This window comes from Scleropages formosus, chromosome 19, assembly GCF_900964775.1.
Source record: "Scleropages formosus chromosome 19, fSclFor1.1, whole genome shotgun sequence".
Lineage (NCBI taxonomy): Eukaryota > Metazoa > Chordata > Actinopteri > Osteoglossiformes > Osteoglossidae > Scleropages > Scleropages formosus.
The window spans coordinates 21,821,669-21,845,712 of record NC_041824.1 but is presented as its reverse complement, the minus strand read 5'-3'; the positions used below and the strand labels follow the sequence as shown (position 1 = coordinate 21,845,712).

Sequence of the window (24,044 nt, the reverse complement as noted above, 5' to 3'; positions counted from 1 at the left end):
CTTCCCCCTTTCTCCATTCTTTACCTGTGTCATTTTCCAGCCTCCATTCTGGCTGTCTGTGTAGCACATGATTTTATTTTTGGACCTCAGAAAAACATGGTATTCTTTCGCTTTCTCTCTGTGGGGGGTATGAAAGTGCTTCCAGACCATTGTCCCCACATTGTTTCCTCTATTTTCTGAAGCAATTACTCATCGTCGCCGCCGTCCATGGGGTCTAGCTAAAGCAGCATGTTGCCTTTGAGGGTGTTTCCCTGTACAGGATGGGCATCTGTTTCAGCGCAAGTCATTCCGCTTGTGAGTATATGAACACGTGTGACAGCGTGTTCACGCATGTGTGGGCGTGTGCCTTACATCACTGAAACTGCTGGATGCAGCAGACATCTGACTTCACTATTGTTGTGATTTGTTTTGGTTACTGTAACCGGCCGTGGTACAAATTGGACATCTCTGGTAAATGAGTTCTGCTCGTTTACACAACAGTGCAGATCGGAACCCCTTTGCCGTACCGCGTTAAAGAGTGCTCACACTAATCAGCTACTTGGCAAACCAGATCTGCCTACTCGTCAAACATTAAGTCTAAGATCAGGTTTAAGAGAAAAGGCCCAAAAAGTGGAAATACTGTGAGAAAACATGAATTACACTGATCTTTCTTCAAATTCAAATACGGCGGCGAGTCAGTTCCAGGTGCACATGGCTGACAGTTCGAAGGAGAGCTTCCCGGCCCGTCCACTCCAGTTCGGGTGCCCGGAGACTTGAACTGGAGTGAAGTCAGCTCAGCTCTGACGGAAAGCTCCAGGGTATCGCGTATCAGGAAGAAGCTGCCTCGTAGACCCCTTAAGGCTGTGAAGCCCATGGTAAAGGCCAAGCAAAATGCCTTCGGACATCATCAAGGTGTGACGTGTGTAAAGGTGGACTTCACGCAGGAGAGGGTTGCTGCTGGGCTTTAACCCTGTGATCTAGTGTTTCCACTTAAAAAAAACAAAAACACCTTCAGGTGCAGCCCATCCTTAGAGCTTGAGGCAGGAGGATGACTGCTTGTACCACCAAGACACAGCTCGCCTCAGCTCTGTGTGGAGGGTTGCAATCAGGACCGTGGCGTGGCTGAACATCAGAACTCATTTATTCATTATCATGATGATTTTCTGCAGTCGCCATCACTGAGTGTCGTGCTCTGTGGACCGTTCCAGCTCTTTGGCCCCACTGAGTGCGAACGAAGAGCCGTAAATCTCAGAAAGGGCCGCTCCTTTGAATAAATGAGTCACCGCTCGGCCAGGGCGGCCTTCCGCATCGCTGTGTTAAATCCTACGAAGCAAGGCGGAAAGAAAGTGGCCCATTGCAGCAAGCGAGGAAAAAGAGCAGCGGCACACGTCCCACCTGAACGCGAATGTCACAGCCAAGTGGACCAGTGTGTGGCCCAAGTGAGCCTCTCACCCTTGTTGTGCGCCTCCAGCTGGGACAGGGAGTTGACAGCCACTTTGCACAGTGAGCAGTAGAGCAGCTTCTTGGCCTTGTCCTCCTCAGACTCTGGGGTGCTAAGGGCCACTCCAGGGGCCCCAGGGGGACCAGCGGGACCTGGGCCAGGCTGGTCTGCACGGGTGGTCCCAGAGCCAAGGGATGGGGAGGGAGTGGAGGCCAAGGGAGGATTTGCTGAAGGGGGCAGGAGGGGACAGGTAGGGAGTACGGGCGAATCTGGGGTAGGAGGTGCAGAGGGAGGAGGGCAAGGGGGCAGGTGGGGCCCGTTCAGCTGCGGGAGTGCTGTGGCTTCATCTGGAAGACAAAGGAAAGCAGAGAAGTCACATCAATGAGGTTTCCACTCTGAGCTTTTCTTTCACTCTTCTGGCGGAGAACATTTGTGGAGCTCGTAGTCGGCAATCATTTGCACCACCTTTCATAACTCCTTATTTGTCAGTGTAACAGAAGGATAAATATTTGTTTTTCATCCCGTGCAATCCATGCATACGGTGTTTTGACGGTTTTGTGAATGTGAGTCTTCTTTTAATTCTTATTGATTCGACCAACTGAGTGTTTCAAAGGCTGGCAATATGAGCCATACACTGCTGCCCCCATTTGTCAACAGGATTTTGGCTTTTGTTGCAGGATATATTTAGTAAGTGTGTATCTTTGAAGAAGTAGATGAGGAAAACACACCTAAATCCACTTGCGTGTGCGTACGTGCATGTGAGAGCAAGCTGAGACCATTGCGGCCTGGTGCCTCATCCCAGCATGCAGAACTGTGACGGCTTTTCAGGCCACGGGGGGCATGAGGCTTATAACACCCTCACCAAAAAAAAAAAAAAAAAAAAACCCGGGTAGGGGCGTTAGAGAGTTCCGCCTGTCACCGTCCGAGTTCCAGGGAAGCAAGCAGAGCCTTATCCCTGACTGCTGGGGGCCGCGGTGCAAGCAGAGGGGGGGGAACATCCAGCCGGATTAAGGTCTTAAAGGGTTACGGGTACAGTATTTCTGGGAGGAAAGTAAACATTGACTTTAACTGCTCAATTTCCTTTTTAGGATTACGTCTGCTTTTGTCATTCTCGGGGTCTTACGGGCCAAGGCAGTTTTTAAACGATTATTATTAGAGCTTCGCTTCATTCCGAAGCCTCTGTCCAGATCATTAAAACTAATTCCGTGTGAAAGGACTGATGGGGGCAAGTGGCACCCTGATGCTTGCGCAGATGACAATTGATAAAAACGGCACTACCTTGCACCTCTCGGCAACACAAAGTCGGACGCTCCGAGCCTTGCCAAAATGCGTGAGTGCGCGTCTTATTTTTTTTTTAAATTAACTTTACCGTTCTTGTTAAAAAAAAAAAAAAAATCACCTTACCACCTGCTCGTGTGAGTCACGCATTATGGCACGCAGAACTGGTGTTGTTAAAGTTACTTGTGTCCAGGGGGGTCCACAATAGCACCTGGGTCTGGCTGTTCTGAAGGCCTCCATCTGGCGCAATCCCAGTCATCATGCTTGGGTAACAGTGCCATTTTCTGTGTCCAGGGCAACGAATCACGCCACCGTGAGATGGATCACAATGCTGGATTTGGGGTGGCAGCAACTGCAATGTCAGGAGTATCTGTGAGCAGCGCTGGACGGAGGGGCGCTGACACCCATTGCTCTCCTCAGCAGGGTGCAATGGTATAGGGCATATCTCGGAACCTGGATTCGGAGCGGGGCAGGACCTGCAGTGTGCTGACAACAGAGCATCCGCGAACATGTGGTTTGCGTTATGTCACAGAAGAATAGGGGCAGAGCAGCCAAGGGAACAGTTGGTATCTTAGTGCTGGCGTCAATTAGTTGTCTTGGTGCTGGTGACTGAACATCCCTCGCTGCGTTTGTCCAACACAGAGTCAACACTTTGACATAGAGCAGTGAAGTCTTGGCTTTTAGGGCCTGGCAGATGTTTCCGGAAACCTTAGATCAAGCGTGCTTTCGGAGCTGTCCTTTTAAATCAAAACAAGGCAACATCCAGATGTTCTCGAACAGAGCGGCCTCATTGTTCGGTCCGATCGGACAGCTAAGAGAAGTCTACAGTTTACAGTTAATGTTGGATAGTGTAAAAATACAGCGAACAGCATTGGAGATGTTAGAGACACACGGTTCGAAACGAATGCTGGAGAAAAGTCGGAAGGCAGCGGGAAGAGGAGACGAACCTTGTAAAGGTGGCAAAAAAACCAGCGCAACCCTCCTCCGTGTGCCAACATTATATCGGGCCAGCAATCAGGAAAAATGAGTATTCTGCGAGCAGTTTCTGGAGCAGACAGGTGGTCCACTGGGCCCTGTGTCTGGTTTTGCAGGTGATCATCTGTGGGCCAGGTGCTGCAAACAGCGAGGGCTTGCAGGTCTCGGCCTGGTGAGGTTCACCACAGCGAGGCGGCGTAGGGAAGGAGAGCAGATGAAGGATGCTTAGATGAAAACTGGGAGGAGAACAATAAGTGGCCTGCAGTATATTAACTCCGAGTCACTTCCCTGTCACCATAATTCACTGCGGTCACACAGGACAGTCGGCGTATGATAAAGGACAGCGTGCGGCCGGAGGGGCAAGGCAAACAGTCCTCTGTACGCACATACATAATCATTGTAGGAATGCAGCTGACCCATCGACCCTGTCCGGCAGCCCGAGCCCCCTGTGCCTTGTCAATGATTAACAAGCTCTGAAAGAGGATGTCATAATGGGTGTCTGAGGACAAGGGAGTGCAGGGCCCTTCTCCCCCACCATCTTCATTGTCCAGCACATCCTAACATGCTCCTTGACCACTACAGCACTCATACTGCTGCTCTTTTACTGCTGGTCTTTCTTCGCTGCTGCAAATTAGTAGTGTGAGGTGGAGGGTTGGGTGGGGGTTGCAGTTAAAGGTCCTGTAAATAACAAGACAAAGAACAGAGGAACCAGCAGAGGGGGGAGGGTGACCACCGACCGCTGTTTAGCCAACAGAGAGATGAAGGGGTTTGTGATTGACGTGAACTGAACGGAAAGCTGTTCCCAAAACAGTGGGGCTTGAGCTTCATAAGGGCTTGAGCTTATAAGGGCTCAATTAGTGTGAGTAACTTACACCGGTAAACTTGAACTTGAGCATGTGAACACGTATTACTACACGTGGAACCATCTTTCAGAGGATGGCGAGAGAGAAGAACTGAACCGTGCGATACGTTATACTGCAGAAGCAAAGAAGCAGGGAGGTGGAGGACCAGCAGGCGGTAGAATGGCAAGAGCTTCATTTGAATTTGGGACTGAATCCCATCTCCTACTGCAGTAGTCTTGATCAAGAAAAGTGTCACCCAAATAGAGACGGATATAGGTATTTGGGGAACTATAAAATATGTTTTCTCAATATTGCTCAGAGGAGCTGGATGCAGATATTTTGGATGTAAATTAGAGTTTCTTGGATACCGGGGGACAGTATCTGGACAGCATCTGATTATTGACAGAGGAATGAAACCGTTCTCTAGATGAACTTGGCATGTCTGATGGTGGGAAGACAAGTCAGGGAGACGCTGTGGATGTGCTTCTCCCTCTGGCTTTAGCAGCACCCCTCATTAGATTAGACGCCCAGCATTTCTGGATGAGGGAAATGGGGGAGTGAAGTAAACAGCTCCCCAGCCAGCACCCCCACAACAAAAAATCCCACTTTCTAACCGTCAAATTCACAAGCAGAGCGAAGGCCTTCTGGGGAGACGCGTCAATTCACGTCACGGCTCTAAGCCCCCCAGCCAGCCACATTGAGGGGCCTCTCATTTCGCCTCATTCTCAATTTACAAAAGAGCTAGGGGTCTGAAACTGTTTTAAAACACGTGGGGCAGGGACCAGAGCCGTGGGCCCGCGTGTTTCGCTGTGGTTGGCCATCTGGGTGGGGCATTGACGTGTTAGCGGTAACTGCCACAGTCCGGCTACAAGAAATAAAAGTAAAATGTAAACTAAAACCAAATCAACTGTTTTCTTTTTGGCAGTTTATTTGCCCCAAGTTGCACACTTGCTAATAACAGTTGTGTATGAATGTATACTATTTAATTATATCCAAATAACACAACGAAACAGAAATTTTATGTCGATTTTTTTGCATTTTCCATTCAGCGTTGGTAGATTAAGCATTGTTTTGGCATTAGTTTGTACTATATGTCAGCTTTTAGAAAAACATTCTACATTCTTGAAATAAGGGCAGGCGTAGTGGCGCAGTGGGTTGGACCGGATACTGCTCTCCAGGGGATCTGGGGTTCGAGTTCCGCTTGGGGTGCCTTGCGACGGACTGGCGTCCCGTCCTGGGTGTGTCCCCTCCCCCTCTGGCCTTACGCCCTGTGTTGCCAGGTTAGGCTCCAGCCCCCCACGACCCCGTATGTGACAAGCAGTTTCAGATGATGTGTGAGATGTGAAATGAGCAAATTTTGGCACTGGGCTCCTAGCGCCGAATATTCGGGTAGCTTTTGGGATCTGATGCTTTCTAGAGTGTTCTGGTGCTTCTAGAATCTTGCAGTGGCTATAAAGCACCAAACTGAAAGCAACACTCCAGACGAACTAGCAGTATTTTTTAATCAGTAAAAGTAAACCAATCATAATCAATATAAAAATCGACATAACTAAGAACAGAAATCTTGTTGGGTTATGTAATTGAGACATTATTTACACATCACTTCTCTGTCCCTTGAGATGGTCAGACTCAGTCTCCACTGTTGGGGGAATTTGTTGCTTCCTTTCAGCAACTATTAGACACGATAAGGGTGAGTCTAGAAACCGCAGAGTTCTGCACGAAAGCGTGAGAAACCCTTCCCATTTGTTCCCCGATGACACACGAACCCCCCCCCCCAACTGCTGCTACCACAGGACACTGCTGTGGGGATGTGGGGCTCTCCTCCAGTTGCCCCCCCAACCCCCCCCCAGCTAGCAGCCTGTCTCCAGATGGGAACACAGCTGGACGCTCCCAGGGGCCGCCCACATTCATGGAAGCTTTGTTTGAGGGATGGCGCTCCGGGAAGAAATCAAAACAATAAATTGAACCGAATGCACAGGCCGCCAGTTAGGGAGAATTAGGGTCGGTGGGAGCAGGTCACGAAAAGGAGACCTGGAGCGGAAAAAGCATTCCTCTGCTCATATCTTGTATTTATGCTGATTTTGACCTTCTGTTAAAATATTTTTTTTCCACACTTTAACAGTGGGTGATGCTTCACCAGCAAACAACAAATAAATCCCCTGTAGATACTATTGCTCCGTTACCCTGTTAGTGTACTGAAGCTGATGGCATTGAAGAGGTCGCAAAAACATGGCTTAAGCAGAGCAAAGAGAGTAATTTACTGAGCCAAACAGACCATATATCTCAGCATCAACAGTATCACTTATGGGACGTAACAAGGCAATTAAATGAAGAATACCGCAAAGTCCCCACATCCCCACACTGCGCCTCATTCTCATTGTCCTTTTACACTAACTTTAGCATTGCTCTGCTACTAAAATTGCACTTTAAAATTGGGGAGACCTTTAAATGTTATATTTCTAAAACCGTTTCAGACACAAGTGACACAACCCTGTTATTTTCCCTGTCGCACTCATGAGGGGGCCTAAAGAGAAAGTCTGTAGGTTCTCAGTTTTGGCTTTGACATGGTGGAAAGAGGTCCCTTTCTCCCTCAGAAATGCTGAATCCTCCCAAGCATTCCAGAAGGGTCTCACAATGCATCTCTTCCAGACCCATTTTCCCATGGTCTCCTAACCACTACAGAATTTGACCAACTGCACCAGTTATTTTGATCAACATGTTTGCTATTTAGTGGGCGCAGCGGGTTTGGCCAGGTCCTGCTCTCCGGTGGGTTTGGGGTTCGAGTCCTACTTGGGGTGCCTTGCGACAGACTGGCGTCCCATCCAGGGTGTGTCCCCTCCCCCTCCAGCTTTACGCCCTGTGCTGCCGGGTTAGGCTCCGGCTTGCTGCGACCCCGCTTGAGACAAGTGGTTTCAGATAACGTGTGTGTGTGTGTGTGTGTGTGTGTTTGCTATTTAATTCTCTCTTCTATAGGCGGCTGCTTGAATAATGAGTACTAGTAAGATGGTGGTATGAGACAAGTAAGGTTCCTTTGATAATTGTCCGTTCACATCTAATGGTGTCTTTGTGTTGTTGAATACACTTTTTCATAATAAGCCTCATGTTGCATCTGTGAATAAACGAATAAACGCAATCTCAGTAGAGGACATGTCTTACACTTCATGCTCGAGTTATAGTTTGTTATATGTTTAACGACAGCTGATCAGCAGCCCGTGCAGTAGACGGCTGAGGTGCTTTGTATTCATGACACATACATACAGCTCAAATGCGGGTCGGGTTTAGTGTGTTCTACTGGGATCCGAACCCAACTCTTAAAGCGAGGTATCGCACAGCCCAGTGCAGAAGAGCCACATCACAAGAGCCAGTGACGACACTACGCTGGATGCCCCGCCCTCGTCCCTAAGTTTGTATCGCCCACACAATAATGAGCCAAAACCTAATTAACCTCTTAAATCCAGACCAGCTGTGTGCTCAGTGTGCTGTTATACATTGGCTTCCCATGCCGTTAGCTCCTCGCCAAACCACCATATCGTCCATCCCATTCCTCACTTCATCTTGCTTTTGTAATACTCCCCACCCCATATGCTACTTTGCAACCTGTGACAAATGTCCCCCGGTGCACTCTTCTCAAGAAACCAGCTGGGGCTCGCAACTGAGGGGCCTGGCTGGAATATTTTCAACATGTTCAGGTGTCGGGGTGAAATTTACCATGGCCTCCATGTGGTCAGTATCTAAAAAGCTGTCAGTATCACGCTGTGTTTTCAGAACAGGCGCTTCAGTGGTGCCGACCGCATTAAGACAGACGTCAATGGGGGACACGCTGAACGACATCACAGTGACCATTCTGTATATTGTTAAATAAGATTTTGAACACACGTTGCTTCCAGTAGAATATTCTACTGTTTAAATGCATAAAACTGCAAAAAAACTGTATAAAAGTGTCAGCTTGGCATAATTTAAGTAATGATTTATATTAATAATTAAAAAAAAAAAACGTTTTCCATGGCCTCTGCTAAGGGAGGACTCATCTTCCTTCACACAGCAGCATCGGTCTAGTGCGGTCGCTCAGTGCAGGGCCGTGACCGATCTTCACTCTGTCACGTGCTCATCGCTTGTCCATGTGAACCGTGCCGCGTACTTCCCAAACATTCCCCAGCCAGACCACACATGGAGAAAGGCCAGGACACTGGGGTCCACAGACACCGTCCTACTTTTTCTGCTGAAATTCTGTGGGGAAGAGTTCTGTTGCTTATTGCTTACACAGCCTCCCTCTGCTCTTTGTGGACCCCGAGTAGCGGTCGGTGCGATGGTGACAGGTGGACCACAGTCTTTCTCCTGTCCCACACTCAGATGTCCTTTCTGCTGCACTCCATTTCTGCATTTTCCCCATTTTCTGTCTGTATAACATACATCTGCAATGGGGGACGTGCTGAATGACAAAATGACTGCCGTTTGGCCTTTCTGAGAGACGCTGAAAGGTACCAGGAATAATGCAGTCTTGCCCGACGTTAACATTTTATATTTGTATAGCTCTAAGTTGAGATACTGTCTTTCCCAGAAAGGACTAATAAAGATCTTACAGTTAAAACCCGGAGCAACATAATGTTTTGTTGGAGGCACTTAGCAGAGAACACGTAAACAAAGCTCGCGTTGTTTTGCCTTCTTTACATGTCTGGAGATGAGATGACCACAGATGAGGTCCAGTAAATAAGGTGGGCTATGGGCTGAAAGACGCTTACACGCTGTACTGGAGGGAAGCAGACCTCTGCATTTTCCTCACTCACCTGATTTGCTGGGGTCGTTGTCAAGGCTTGCTGCCGGGGGTCCCGGAGGGGAGGGGGAGGCCATCTGGGCAGGGGGGGCCCGGTCGTTGTCCTGAGGCCGGCTCTTGGAGGTCTCGATGCCTTTTACCCGTCGGGCATGCCGGTTCCCCTTGTAGTGGGCCTCCGCCTGACTCTGTACACAGCAAGGAGAAACGGGGTGGTGGGTGAACTGCAGCAGCAGCTACATTATGTAGAGCGCTACGTCATGGGTAGAGTGCAGCGCCCGTGACACATGGACACATTACACCCGTTCACAGATCTGCACCAGCTCTCTCAGCGTGAACACAATATACCCGCTCAAAAAAGGCCCTCAGCCTGGAACTGGACACCCAGTGGGGCAGGAGACGACGGACCACTTTGCAACGGACGGCGACCCGGACCAAGAGCTGCAAACTGACACTTTCACACGAGCCGTGACCTTGCCGTGGACCCGAATGAACGATGGTGCGGTGGGATCTAGCGAGGTGGCCCTCACCCGCTGGTTGCCTGCGGGGAGAGCTGAGGGCCAGCTCCATGTGCCCGTTGACCGCTTTCATCTCCCCAGTTGAAACAACGGCTTCCGCAGCTTTCCTGGCACTGCGGCCTGGCAGTTCTTCCATTATGAGCAAGAGGTGAAAGACAGCCCTGGACGGCTAAACCGCACTCAGTGGAATGCTAACAGGAGAAGGACAAATGCCCGAGTTTTGAAGCCCCTCCCCCACTTCTTTAAGCTATGGGTGAGGCCATGGTGTAAAAATACCTGGCTGACAAACATGATGGGGTTGCATTACAGCTATAGTTGAGGAGGAAGGCAAATTGAAACATTCAAACGTGTGTACAGAGCTGTACACACACACACACACACACACACACACACACCCCTGCATATTAACACTTTCGTGGGGAAAATAATAAATTTGAATTGTTTTGCTTGTGCTTGTCTGGGAAAACAGAATTAACACGAATACGTGTGAAAATACTCAATCATGTGGTGTGTCAATGAAGTTTCGGGAACAGCATCAGCAAAAAGGACTTACTGAAGCAGAACCTCCTCCTGGAATTGTTTACTTCAATCAGCGGTACATAAACTGAAGCATCCGTTCTGTGAGTCAACATTCCAGTTTCTACAAGTCCATCACCGTGAACTGGTATCCATTACAGCACATCGTCTTGTATGTGCTATACTGTCCCAGAAACCTAGCGACATGGGTGCAGAAACACACACTTCTATCCAACTGAAATGCCAGACAGGTAAATACTTCCCCAAGCAGGACAAGGCAACATGAGATGTTTTGGAGTAGAGGCTGAGTAGGTGAGACCCGCTCGTTGCCATCTGTGAGGGATGGAGTGGAAGACGGTGCTGAAAGACTGTCGGTCGGAGGGCCTGAAACACCGCGATCATGTCCTGGACAGCCTGTGAGGCTCTCTGTCGGCCCAATAATTATTTTATCTAGACAATGATGATTATTAAGTGGCGGGATTATCAAGGCTCGCTCTTGAAGTGAGCCAGAGACCCGTTGACAGCAGCTGCAAGGGCTGAATAAAGAAATCAAGTGGCAGAGAAACATGCTGTGTCGGGGTCGAGGGGGAACGGGAGAGACGGGGGGGTGGGCGAGTGGGGGGGGCATACTGCCAGCAGGGTGCTCTGTTTGGTGGGACATGGAAGGATAGTTCTTTAAGCCCAGGGGCTGTAACCGACAAGAACAGAGTCACTTATAGCCCCTCTCCTGTCATTTTACCCCTCTGGGGGTCTTGAGAATGTGTCATTCCAAAGGAAGCAGATTAAGGAGATGAGAAAAAGGAGTTTGGGGCATGCGGCCCCACTGCAGGAATGCAGTTTGAAAAGACGAAAGCAGATGAACAGAGCCATGTGCCCAGATGGCATAAATAGGACTGCTTTCTTAACCTTTGAGGAGGATCAGAGAGTACCACACTGCTGAGACTTGTCCAGGTGGTCACGTTGAGTGGAGCTTGAACAAGGTCCCCAAACACTGGACCAGCTTGAAAAGAGAGGCAGTGTGAGGTTCAGAGACATCAGAGCTGGAGAAAGTGAACTGGGAATGAGAGAGAAGTGGAGACTCTGGAGACAGAGAGCAAAGTGGTAAAGACAGTAAAGTCTCCAAGACTTGGAAGCTAAATGGTGGGATTTTTAAAGGTGTAATGTCAGTGATAAAATGGGACAGAGGACAAGAAATGGCAGAGAAGCAGTGAGAAAAAAACAGGACTAATAATGATAAGACAGCAATGAAATGAAGAGGATATAGCACACAGTGTGTACAGATGATGTTCCTCAGGAGATGGGGCAGCTGGTAGTGTAGTGGTTGCAGGTGCTGCCTTTAGACCGAAAGGTTTAGGTTAAAATCCCACCTCCAGCTGTAGTCCCCTTGAATAAGGTATTTACCCTAAATTTCTCCAGTAAAGTTTCCTAGCTGTAAAAATGGGTAAATGAATGAAAGTACACTGCCTGGCCAAAAAAACAGTCACACACTCTAATATTTTGTTGGACCGCCTTTTGTTTTGATTAGAGCACGCATTCGCCATGGCATCATTTCAATAAGCTTATGCAATGTCACAACATTTATTTTCGTCCAGAGTTGCATTAATTTCTCGCCAAGATCTTGTATTGATAATGGGAGAGTCAGATCGCTGTGTAAAGTCTTCTCCAGCACATCCCAAAGATTCTCAATGGGGCTAAGGTCTGGATTTTGCGGTGGTCAATCCATGTGTGAAAATGATGTCTCATGCTCCCTCAACCGCTCTTTCACAATTTGAGCCTGATGAATCCTGGCATTGTCATCCATTGATGGAAAAACCTGGTCATTCAGAATATTCAGGTAGTCATCTGACCTCATTTTTGGGCACATAACGTTGCTGAACCTAGACCTGACCAACTGAAACAACCCCAGATCATAACACTGCCCCCACAGGCTTGTATGGTAGGCACTAGGCATGATGGGTGTATCACTATCACTTCATCCGCCTCTCTTCTTACCCTGATGCACCCATCACTCTGGAACAGGGTAAATCTGGACTCATCAGACCACATGACCTTTTTCCATTTCTCCAGAATCCAATCTTTACACTCCCTAGCAAATTGAAGCCTTTTTTTCCAATTAGCCTCACTGATAAGTGGTTTTCTTAAGGCTACACAGTTGTTTAGTTCCAATCCCTCCAGTTCTCTTCGCATTGTGTGTGTGGAAATGCTCTTACTTTCACTGTTAAACATAGCCGTGAGTTCTGCTGTTGTTTTTTTTACTATTTGATTTCACCAACATTTAAGTGATCTCCGATCACGATCATTCAAGATTTTTTCCGACCACATTTCTTCCTCGAAGATGATGGTTGACCATTATCCTTCCAGGTTTTAATAATGCAATGTACAGTTCTTAACCCAATTTTAGTAGTTTCAGCAATCCCCTTAGTTGTTTTCTTTGCTTGATGCAGGTCAATAATTTGACCCTTCTGAAACAGAGTAACATCTTTTCCACGACCACAGGATATGTCTTCCGACATGGTTCTTTAAGAAATAAGAAGCTACTCACTGCATCAGTTAGGGTTAAATAACTTGTTGCCAGCTGAAACATGTTAATCACTGCAGTAATTATCCAACGGAAGGCTCTAACCTATTTGCTTAGTTAAATCCAGGTAGCGACTTTTTTTTTGTCCAGGCCGTGTATCTTAAGATTGTAAGTCGATTTGGAGGAAGGTGTCGGATAAATGAATTAAATGTGAATGGAGAGAAGAGCTAGCATGCAAAACAGCTGGCTACTTCAGCCATGGGGAGATGTGTGTGTTCTGTAACATACTGGCCTTAGGGCAGGATGTAGCTGGTGTGACAGAGAGCCGCAGCAATAGACCAAACACACGGGAGACACCGGGACCGATCCTGACCTCGCTGCAGCAGTGACGTTGACCGGTGCAGCTTGAACGCCACTGCCCCCCCAACAGTGATGTCACACCTGCAGTACGGCAAGGTTACCCCACCCCCACATCCCAGAGCCGCGCTGCAGCTTTCCATGGGGACAGGCCTGCGGGTCCTCGGCAGGACAGTTGCAGGAGCTCTGCCAGAGCCATACGGTTCTGCATTTCACAGACTGTGGGCATCCCTGGCTCCCCAGCATGCGGTAAAACGGCACCACGCTTCACAGCTTGGCAAAAGTAATGAGAAACAGAAACTCTCATCTCATCACACCACAGACAGATTAGATGCCCAGTGCTGGCCAGAGATTCTGTGGTATGCGTGGTAATCTACCACAGCAAGAAACGACAAACTAAGCACGGGGGTGCGAACCTCATCTTGCCGCCCTGTCAGGGAGGGAGCGTAGAATTAATCTAGCTCTGTCAAGGACTCTTTCATGGCATTGCACCCTTCAGCATGAGAAACATGAGCTCTGGAATTAAAGAGGAAGCAACGTGCAACAGAAGAAAAAAAAGAGTCATTTAAACAAATCAAACGGTTTTGTTTGATCAGGTTATTTTTACCCCAGAAATCCTAGGAAGCCTTCACAGACTATGAGTCATCTCCATCAGGAGTAATAAAGGTCGACAGGACTGTAATACTGTACGTGAGCTGGCGCCAAGCACGTCTCCCTGTAGGTGTGGAGAAGGAAAAGAAGGTGAAAACTTCACAACCGAGATTGCAGGTTTGAAGTGCTGGGACATCCTGAACGGAATGTGGTTATGGACTGGCATACAAGAGGGGTGGGGGTCCACCTTTTCTAGGAGAGAACATCCGAGACGTGGAGAACCTGAACCGGCTGCTGCCCAGACCCAGTTAATGTCACAGGACCGTCAGCCGACTGAGGGGGCTGCATGCACGAGGGGCTGAAACCATTTACGGGCCCACATAAAGGCCGGGCCAGCTGTCTTGGACGCAAAGTCGGAGGAGAAGACGGCAAAGTACTTAGCGATGTGCAGGTTGGCATGAGTCAATATTTACAGGCATGCTTGTGTGTCAAACTTGTTTGGCTTTGCTCTGGCAGGCTGTGCTATAAACAGTGGGTTTTCCCTGGCTGGAGGAACACACACAAAAACCTTGCACAGCCCTCCCAGGAAGCAGCTGCTAAATAAACTAATATGGTATATGTACATAAGTCAGCAAAAAATAATCCTTTCAAAGGTCCTGTAAATGTTTAGTAACAAAGCTCATTGTAGTTTTTCATTTCATTTTATTTACACTTGTAAAATGTCTACATAAACAGAGATCAGCTTTGCAAGTCTGCACATTATTACTGATTTATTTACACACCTAAGTGTTAAGTGTTGAATTATTTACTATTTCTTTGAGTCTGAAAGCCAAGCAAACTGGAAAAAAAAAAAGGTGGACGGAAAGCGACTGGGTGGATTTTGATGCATCGCTGATGAACGTATTAAAAAGAAACGTGATGGCTGCATTGTGACCAAGCTGGAATGAAGGCACCAGCGTAGGAGCCGCTCTTGCAGAACAGTGTCATGCAGATGCAGTCTGAAAATGGGATCCCAAGGCACAGCAGGAGAGCTCGTCGTCCCCGTGTCACCCGCATCCCCTGCTCTGCCCTGGCCCTCTATGATGCGCACTGCAGGGTAGGAAATTACAGCCTTGCTCCAATAGAGCCACATCCTAGTCCGGACTACAGTCCAAACAGCAAAAATAGCTGCGGGCGCGAGACACTCCCAAGACTTTATGGACTTCGTGGCAAGGCAGCCTTGGGTCAGAACCCAGGCCTCAGATCAGAGCCCTCAAAGGCAGAGCTGGAGCACATTTGCGACCGAAGCGTCAGCTTTTCTAGAACATCCCTCCACACACGGATGCACAGGACCCACGTGGTCCTGAAGCAGTATGAAACCGTACACGTGAGCTTGCATAGTGCAGAAGGACAGCGCTTGCTAGAAAAGCAGGAGGTTGCGAATCGTAAGTCCTGGCACATACTGGGATGTCAGCACTGCATTGTTGTCATGCCCATCTGAAATTAATTTTCCAAAAGCCTGAGAGCTCTATTATTTGCCCTTAGCAATGAAACAAATAGTTTTATGTCACCTTCTTTAATGAAACACTTCTTCAGAGCTGTCTCCTGCTCCCTGAGTCATAGACCAAAGTATAGACAGTGGTAAAAACGCATACTGTAAGCACACACATGCTGAAGGAATCACATGTAGGTGTACGCAAACAGGAGACACACAAATGTAAATGTATTGTACTGTACGCAAGTAAAGTGTAACGTTTGGAAGTCAGGAGAATGTCGGCATTGGGTGAGACGTCCTCTCCCTGACGGCACTTCCTCACCTCAGAGTTGAAGCGAATCTGGCAGACGTTGCAAGAGATGATGGGTCGCTTGGCCTTAACCAGCGGCACTCCAAAGGTGTGGTTGATCACAGCCTTCTGCACAGGGTCCATCTATGAGCGGGAAGAGAAGAACATCAAACCTCAGCAGGAAGCCGGCAAAGAGCCGCATACTGACAACTGTAGCCGTGGGGTAAATAAAGGGTTTCCAAGGGAAGCCCGGGTGTGTGCACCTGCTGCCTTCCACCCAGAGAAGGACCGTGAGCCTCTCCCCGCCCACGCAACAGAAACTCACACTTGTTCACACAAATGCTCAAAGCACTGTGTTGAAACACAGACAGCAGGTGGCGGTTCGAAAAAAAAAGATGGGAGATCAAAACGATCGACGATTAAGTCTCAGATGAAGGAAGGCGTTGAATGGGTTGTGTAACAAATAACCGGCTGTACAAACGCGTTGAAGTGTAAGAAAAGCTGTGTAAAATCTACAGCGCTTTTATAGAAGAAAAACTGCAAAAACGTATTAATCAACGACAGGCATCAAGTCTGCATTCCGGAGAGCTGGTAGCGTAGTGGTTAGAGCTGCTTTTGGACTCAAAGGTTGCAGGTTTGAATCCCAGCTGCAGTACCCTTGAGCAAGGTACTTGCCCGAAATTGTAAAATTACCCAGCTGTATAAATAGGTATATAATTGTAAGTAACTTAGTATTTTAAGTTGCTTTGGGCAAAAGTGCCAGCTATAAATGAATAAATGCAAAACAGGAGGCTTTCAAAGGGACGGGGACGAGCCTGCAGCAGATCAGTGTGTGCAGATGGATGACTGCTTGTGCTTCTCACTTGCGTGTGTGTTTTGGAGAAGGTGGCAGGGACAGTTCGGAATTTGTTAACCTGCTCCGTGGCCGTGACCACGCTAGTATCGAAGGGGCACAGTACTCCGTGACAGTAGCCACAGCACTGTCACCAGGGTACAGATGCCCACCCAACTTTAGATCACCGTCCCATAAGGTCCCTGAGACCAGATCTCCATCCATCAAGACCCAGGACACCTGACTCCCATCCAGCAAGACCACTGACACCAGATATCCAGTAAAACCTGTGACGCTAGAACTCCATCGCCTAGACCCCTCACAAGAGAGGAACTGTATGCCACCTGTGGTCTGTTGGCATAGTCTTACAATGTGTACATGTTACTGAATTACCAATAAATATTGATTAGTGTCATAGTATTGGTCTTCATTATTTCTATATTTTGATGTATGCCAAGATTTTCTAATACTAGAATGAGAAATAAGAACTATTTCTGGAACACATGTGTTCACAGCAGCCAGGACCCAGTTGTATTTCTGATGAGCTAAAATTGAGTAAGACAGAAGGGAGGGGTGGAATGGAATATTCCACCAAATGAAAACAATTCAGAAATCAAGCAGGATGGAAGCCAAGCAAAACCACCGACTCCCAGAATACAGGAAAGTTCCCAGACCATTTCAGCATCACAGGACAGGACAAGGACCAGGAGAACATTGTCCATTCGAAGACACGCCACCTGCGGAACAGCGGTCGCAGCACCGGCATTTCCAAATATGTCACTTCCCGATCGCCAGTGGCGGCGTCCCCTTTTCTCGCAACTGAGGCACGTGTGCCGGACCCAGATAGGAACGAGAGGAACAAACGGTACCGAAAGTACATCTGATGCTGAAGCTGACCTCAAAGGCCACGGCCGTCCTTTCACCGTCATCAAGTTCTTTTTTGCACTTTAATAGGGAAGGAGAAAGAGCAGCGACTGTGATATGGAAAATCCACTGGATTGAAAGCAAACGGCATTGTGGCACGTACAATTACAGATTGAGTGTTCGGCTCTTCAAAGGCACACCAGCTCGCTGTGAAATGGAGGCGCTGGCCCCGCATGGCCTCGCAAAGCCCAGGGAGCCGCCACTTACGGGCCGCTGGACCGCATGGAAGAGCAGCATTCCCGCAGCCAATTTCTCTGGGTGTTGCTCTGTTTTGTTCTGGCCAGTGGAGCAAAAATAGGACCGAAATGTCAGGGGGTTTTTATTTCCCTAGTCATTACTCTCTTTTAAGCCATAATCCACAGCTATAACAACCACTCGAACCCCTAAATCAGAGAAAACAGAAAACACAATTCACTGGGACTTCATCCTCCGACCACAGCCTGTCCTCGGTCCCAACCAAAACCATCACTTTTCATTCCAGCCTTCCTCTTCGCTCGTAACCAATTTCTAAGTGATAACAGCGGCATAAAAAGCTCGCGGCATTCGATGAGCTTTTAAGTCATGAAATGTCCCATCTGCTTTCACGTGACAATTTTTCTGAGATTAAACATTAAAAGTGGCACGACCTCATTGTGTCATGAGCCCTTTCTCTAATTTTGGGCTTTTCAATGCCAAGTTGACCTGAAAGCAAACAACTGGTTGTGGAAAAAAGTGGATCTTAATCTGTATAGTTGCTCTATCCCTAAGTAATGCGTTTCATTTCAGCTCCTGCATTGAAACCTCCAGCTGAACAGGATCTGCATCTTCAGTTGATGTGGACAAAAGTGTCTGCTGAGCACTTTGGTTCTGCACCAGCTGGGGATCATAACCCTGGTACCCTCAGTCCCGCATTACTGTCCTGAGGTCACTGCACAGGTCCTTATCCCCTGGAGAAGGGGCATGAGAAAGACCATCATTCTCACACTCCGCACTCCACGAACCACAACAGCAGCATGTTGCTCAAACGACCTCGCTTCAGCATCTGCACCCACAGACGAATGACACGACCGCACCTGTAACCGCCATCCGCGGCAGTGCAATGTTACCCGCAGTGCCGGGAGTTCACCATCAACACGAGCAATCGACACATCGCACCAGGCAGGACATCCCCGAAGCTGGTAAATATCTGCCCAGCATGCTGTGCTGACAGGTACACACACTATAAAGGTCCGCTTCACGCTGTTCCAGCCCTCTCGGTCGTCCCCACTGCCAGTGTTTGTACTCACCGCTTTCTCACTGGCGTCGGCTGGAGCGCTGAGCTGCATGGGTCCTGTGCGCGTGTGTCTTGGCTTGTGTTTGGGTGTGTGTGTGAGAGTACGAGAGAGAGAGCGAGAGCGTGAGTGTCGCGCTTGGTCCACCGCGTCCCCAAACTGCACCTGGTTGTCCCTCTCTCTCCTCAGCCCCCTGCCTTCCTTCGCCTCTCACCCAGCGCAGATACGCTCATCCCTGCTCATATGTCTTCTCCTCCCTGTGTATATTTAGATATATAACCCCTCTTTGAGAGTTTTGGTTGCTGTTTGTAATTATACTTGCCAGTAAGAGGTGTGGTCAGTGATTCTGGCCAAGAAAGCTTTGTCTACATTGAAAAACTGCTCTTCCAACTCAGTTCTGTTCTCCTTGCAACCTTCACTTCCATGTTCTCGTTCCCTCTTGTTATTGCACTCTGTCCCCGAGTGTTTCTCTGACTCTTCCTCGCACTCGCTCTCTCTCTCTTTCACACACACACACACACACACACACACACACACACACACACACACACACACACACACACTCACTCATGTTGCCCAGCTGCTCTGAGCATATTGTGCAAATTCCACCCCTCTGAGCCACACACCCTCAGCCCCCACCATCTCCCTCTCTCCCTCTCGATAACATTGTTTCATGACCCAGCATTATGTTCTCCTCCTTCCCTCCTCCTCCCAAGACAGAAAAGCACTCCTGCTCCTATACTTTCTGAGATGGTACACACAGCATTATATATATATATAGGGTTTAGGAGGGTGTTGGGAAATCTGAACATGAACATGGAGCAGCCCACAGGCATGAAGGATCTGTACTCACATCCTCCTGCTGTAGCCTGGCTCAGCCTGTCTGACCTCCTCATCTGTACGCTTCTGAAGGCCGTGTACGAGCTTGGAGATGAAGTAGGGAGAATCATGAACTGCTGCACCCAAGACGAGATGTGGGTTTCTTGCTCAATGTCAGTGTGAGGTCGATGCCCTGAAATCATTCCCTGTGTAAACACACCCTTCCACTTTGGGACTTAATGCCACCGAAGCCTCTGCGGTTCAAGCTTGACGTTTTTCTAAATGATTCTTAAGTACCTTCAGACACAAAGTGATGATTAATGACGATTTGCATACGCAGACAGAAATTTACGTTGAGCTGTGCTCTGCAAGCTCCGCAGACTTCACAGTGTGATTTCTGTCATACCGCGGTGCATTACTCAAACCTAATTGCACGAACACATCGGATACAAAATGTCTTTCTATATGGAAACCAAAAGTGGATGCAGAGCCCTGCTCCACTGCTACGTACTGTACTGTAAATACCTGCAAGGTAGGTGCTGATTGTGAACCGAATACAATGCAGGTTCACAGCACCACAACACGGAGGTTGATGGTGGTGGGAAGCATGAGATGGAGGAGTTCTGGCTTGAGCTCTTGGGATGAGGGGGAATGCAGCAGGTGAAGAACAACATCATTCACTTGAGCAGCTCAGCCAGTCAGCACCAAGCTCTCCCGTGAACACGAGCCAGCGCCAGGTGCGCCGCATGAATCTTTCAGGGCCGTCCGTGTCTCTTGAGCTCGCTCACAACGGCAGGCAGGTGGAGGACGAGGCACATGGACGGGTGCCAGGGTTCAGCCAGAGGGCTGGGGGGTAGCCTTCAAGTCCTGCATGCCTGGATCCTCCATCTGGCTGCAGTCCATTATAGTCGAAGAGGCCCAAAGCCGTGGAAGGAACAGACTGTGCTCAATGGCAATGTGAGCAAGCACGGCCCGTGCACCAGCACTCTGACTTCAGCTCGATGTCAGCCACAAAGGCCCATCCTGAGTGGTTAATGCTAAGTCAAACAAGCAGGCCACTTTATAAGAGTCCACATTCCAAACAAGGAAATCCTCCATTTATTCGCTCGCAAATTCCTTCTTAGAGAGACGAAAAAAGAGCGACCCCAAAGAAGTCAGCCAGAGAAGATGGGTTTCTGAGGACGGCGTCAGCGGCTGGCAGATTGACCGCCGCTGAAAGGCCATGGCTGTGCCAGGCTGTCAAGTCAAGCTTTAAATATGGGCCTTTCTAAAAACTATACAGATCTTGTGAGCTCAAGGAACACCTTTACTGCGAGCCTTGGAAAAGGAATCCAACAGCGACGGATTGATAGGGATCTCGGAACGGCGGAGCACAGTTCTGATACACAAAGTTAAACAAGAAAGGAGAGATGGCCGAGGTAACTGCAAACTAAGCTCTACAAACACGTTCTTTTCTTTTCTAGATGTGCTTGAACTCACTTCTATCAATCTCGCATAATGTAAAAACATTTATATTTAATTATTGTAAATATGTATGGAAGTGTAATTAACAAAAATGAAAGGAAAATCTGTCAAAAAAAAGAATTCAAGAAATATATGAGGCTGAATCATATGTATTTCTGACCATAACAGCAGTAAACTGATCAGTTAAATATAACAAAATGTTGAACCCTTTGTCTGTCAATCCAGTTGTGTCTCAGTAATGAAAGATGGGCTCTAGGCAGAGGGGTGTGAAAGGGTCAATGGTTCATTCTCAGAAGTGCTACAACATCCCCCTCTGCAGGCCGAATGAAAAAATAGCAAAATCAATTCATGTAAGCAAAATATGAATATAATAATAAACATGCCGTGGTCATAAACTGCATAATAAACGACTATGTGGTGCACATGCGCAAAGGTTTATTTCCATATCATCACTGTCATTAAGTGAATTAGGGTTAATCTTATTTTCAAATTAGGGAAGTTTGTTTACGTGATATTTATTAGCAGAGGCAACGTTTCCGGAAACTAGAAAAACAAAATTAGAAAGTTAAGCAATGCAACCAGCCAGCACAGATATCTATTTCCTTACACTAAAAAAATACTGCATGGCTACAGTTTCCTGACAGTACAGAAAAGAGGCAATAAAATAAAGAAGCAATGTCAGAAAATGTTTCTTTTTTGAGGGGGTGCGGTGGCGCAGTGGGTTGGACCGCAGTCCTGCTCTCCGGTGGGTCTGGGGTTCGAGTCCCGCTTGGGGTGCCTTGCGACGGACTGGCGTCCCGTCCTCGGTGTGTCCCCTCCCCCTCCGGCCTTACGCCCTGTGTTGCCGGGTTAGGCTCCGGTTCCCCGTGACCCCGTATGGGACAAGCGGTTCTGAAAGTGTGTGTGTGTGTGTGTGTGTGTGTGTTTCTTTTTTGAAAAATAAATGTTTATCAGTCAAACTCCAGAATTGTGCTTTTAAAGCTTGATACTAAACATTAAACTAAAAGCTCTGTTCTGTATTTGTTTCATAAAGGGCCTATAGTTTCCTTTATTTACTATAGTAAGTACCATCTCTTCACTCCATTGCTCTGGCCATAGTTCAATTGCTCTGCTCACAGAAAAGAGAAAATGACATTTTTAACAGTTTACAAATGTGCAATGGCAGTAGCGTTTGTGTCTTGTGTCTGGTTTTATTCCTCACAGAGGAATGGAAGGTGCGGTGGTGTGGCGGGTTTGGCCGTGTCCCGCTCTCTGGCAGGTCTGGGGTTCGAGTCCCGCTTGGGGTGCTTTGTGACGGACTGGCGTCCCGTCCTGGGTGTGTCACCTCCCCCCGAGCCTTACGCCCTGTGTTGCCGGGTTAGGCTCTGGTTCACCGCGACCCCACTTGGGACGGGCGGTGTCTGTGGGTGAGTAAAGTGTGTTTTGTCATTATTCCTCCTTGGTTTGTTCGATGTTGAGAAAAAACACACCCGATCATTGGGGCAAGCAGGTTATAAGCTATTTGTGGGAGTATGCGGCCTTCGACGGCGTGTCGCTTGCTGTGGGTGGAGCGCGACCCAGCAATGCGGAAAATGCTGAACACATAAAAATGCTAAATGTTCAGCTAGTGCAAAGGACTTGACATAAATCTTTAAGGCCCATTCCTATTATGAATTATGAGGCCAGTTTCTAATATGCAGAGGCTTGGATTTATAGGGAATCAAACATCAACTAAGCATACAAAAAGTTAACTATGAGTAATGACTGCCTTTCCAATAATGATTGAGAGCACAGTGACATCACACTGAGAACTGCAGTGCAAGTGGCCAGTTCAGCTTGAAGGGCACTGAAGGCTAGAGTACGTCCTACGGTACCGAGCAGCGAACGCCAGCGGAAGAGTTGGACCAAAGTCTATACACTTTACCCACCCAACCCATATCCCCATGCTGGGACTCACCGCGTTGAAGTTGTGGAAGACCCCAACACTGTGAGGAGGTGGTGGGGTCTCCATGGGGAACTGCAGGAAGGGCTTGATGTCCAGGTGGGGCTGGATCATGGCAGGGGTCCGCAGGAACGCTGGGACCGCCCCAGTTCGGTTAATACTGCCTGCACACGTGTGGAGGGTTGGGGGGAGGGTGGTAAAAAGGGAGAGAGAACGTTAGAGCAATACTGCTAAAGATTTATGCTTGAGTACTAGCATTCCGTCAGTCCCTAAATAGGGTGCCAACACAAAAAACGCCAGTATACAAGCACTAACAGCATGGCGGTCTACGACATGCGATCGATTAATATGACAAATGAGGACGGTTAGCCACAACTGTCAATTTGATTATATGTGTTTATCCACAACAAATTTGCAACTGACTGTTTCGCGGCTGATGGGTTTCCATGAAACCCACATGCAGCGACTGCGGTGTAGGAGCTGCACTGAAGGGATCCCAAACCCATGCACTGGAATGCAGTCGTTCCTGTGATTGATCACCCCCGTGCTCTGATCCCTCGCTAAGTTTTAACGCACACACTTCCTGCATAATCCTCTTTCCCTCCAGCTGCAGGCGCGTCAGTGAAAGATAGCGGAAAACACTTGTCGAACCCTTTCCTCCAAGCAAACACATTTTGTCAGCACTAATTTCAAGAAGGGAGAAAGCTCATTATCCACCTCCCCCTCCCAGTCAACCCGTCTCTCAGTCTGCCTGCCTTCCAGCTTTTCCCTCTTCCATCACCCCCCTGCTGCTGGGGTATTTCTGTCACCTGTCAAGTCCCAGGGAAGGCCCACTCCCGACTCAGCTGTGGCAAACCATGAGTCAAAGCTGCTTAAGTGCCACAGCTGGGTTTCAGTGGATTTCACCCTCTTTGTTCACTCTTGGTTTAGGGTTAGGGTTAGAGGTAAGGTTAGATATGACCCAGTCGTGACACTTAGACATAGACACAGACCCATCAGAAACAATTCGGTGAAAGTGACATAACCCCATTGTGACCTCCCGACACACTGGCAGCCACTCAGGGTGCTGCCTGCATTTGGTCCCCTCTGTGGCAATTCCACCACGGAGAGCAGGTGGGGCCCGTGTAGCCTGTCTGCGTGCAGTGAGGCTCTCTGTCAGCCTCCCTGAGCTTGCTGCCTCTATTGCAAACCAGCTGCTGTGTGTTGCGCCCCTGTACCCGGGGGCCCCGACGCCTCATGGATCATTAGTTCCGATTAGGTACACCCAGCTCCTTGGTGGAGGGTGGCT

At 48.4% G+C, this 24,044-nt stretch overlaps 1 protein-coding gene across 2 annotated transcripts in view; it reads right to left on the bottom strand.

The window, feature by feature from the left end:
* Window positions 1-24,044, bottom strand: part of LOC108939350 (zinc finger protein 385A-like) — a 69,102-nt gene that overhangs the window by 6,320 nt on the left and 38,738 nt on the right. Inside the window, exons 5-8 of one of the 2 annotated variants that reach the window (XM_018760618.2) lie at window positions 22,772-22,920; window positions 15,580-15,690; window positions 9,300-9,471; window positions 1,432-1,767 (exon numbers count right to left, since the gene is read on the bottom strand). In XM_018760618.2, the coding sequence (XP_018616134.2) occupies window positions 1,432-1,767; window positions 9,300-9,471; window positions 15,580-15,690; window positions 22,772-22,920 (768 nt within the window). Of the gene's footprint in view, window positions 1-1,431; window positions 1,768-9,299; window positions 9,472-15,579; window positions 15,691-18,567; window positions 19,054-22,771; window positions 22,921-24,044 lie in introns of those variants that run through there. The other variant, XM_029246227.1, reaches the window with a different exon arrangement.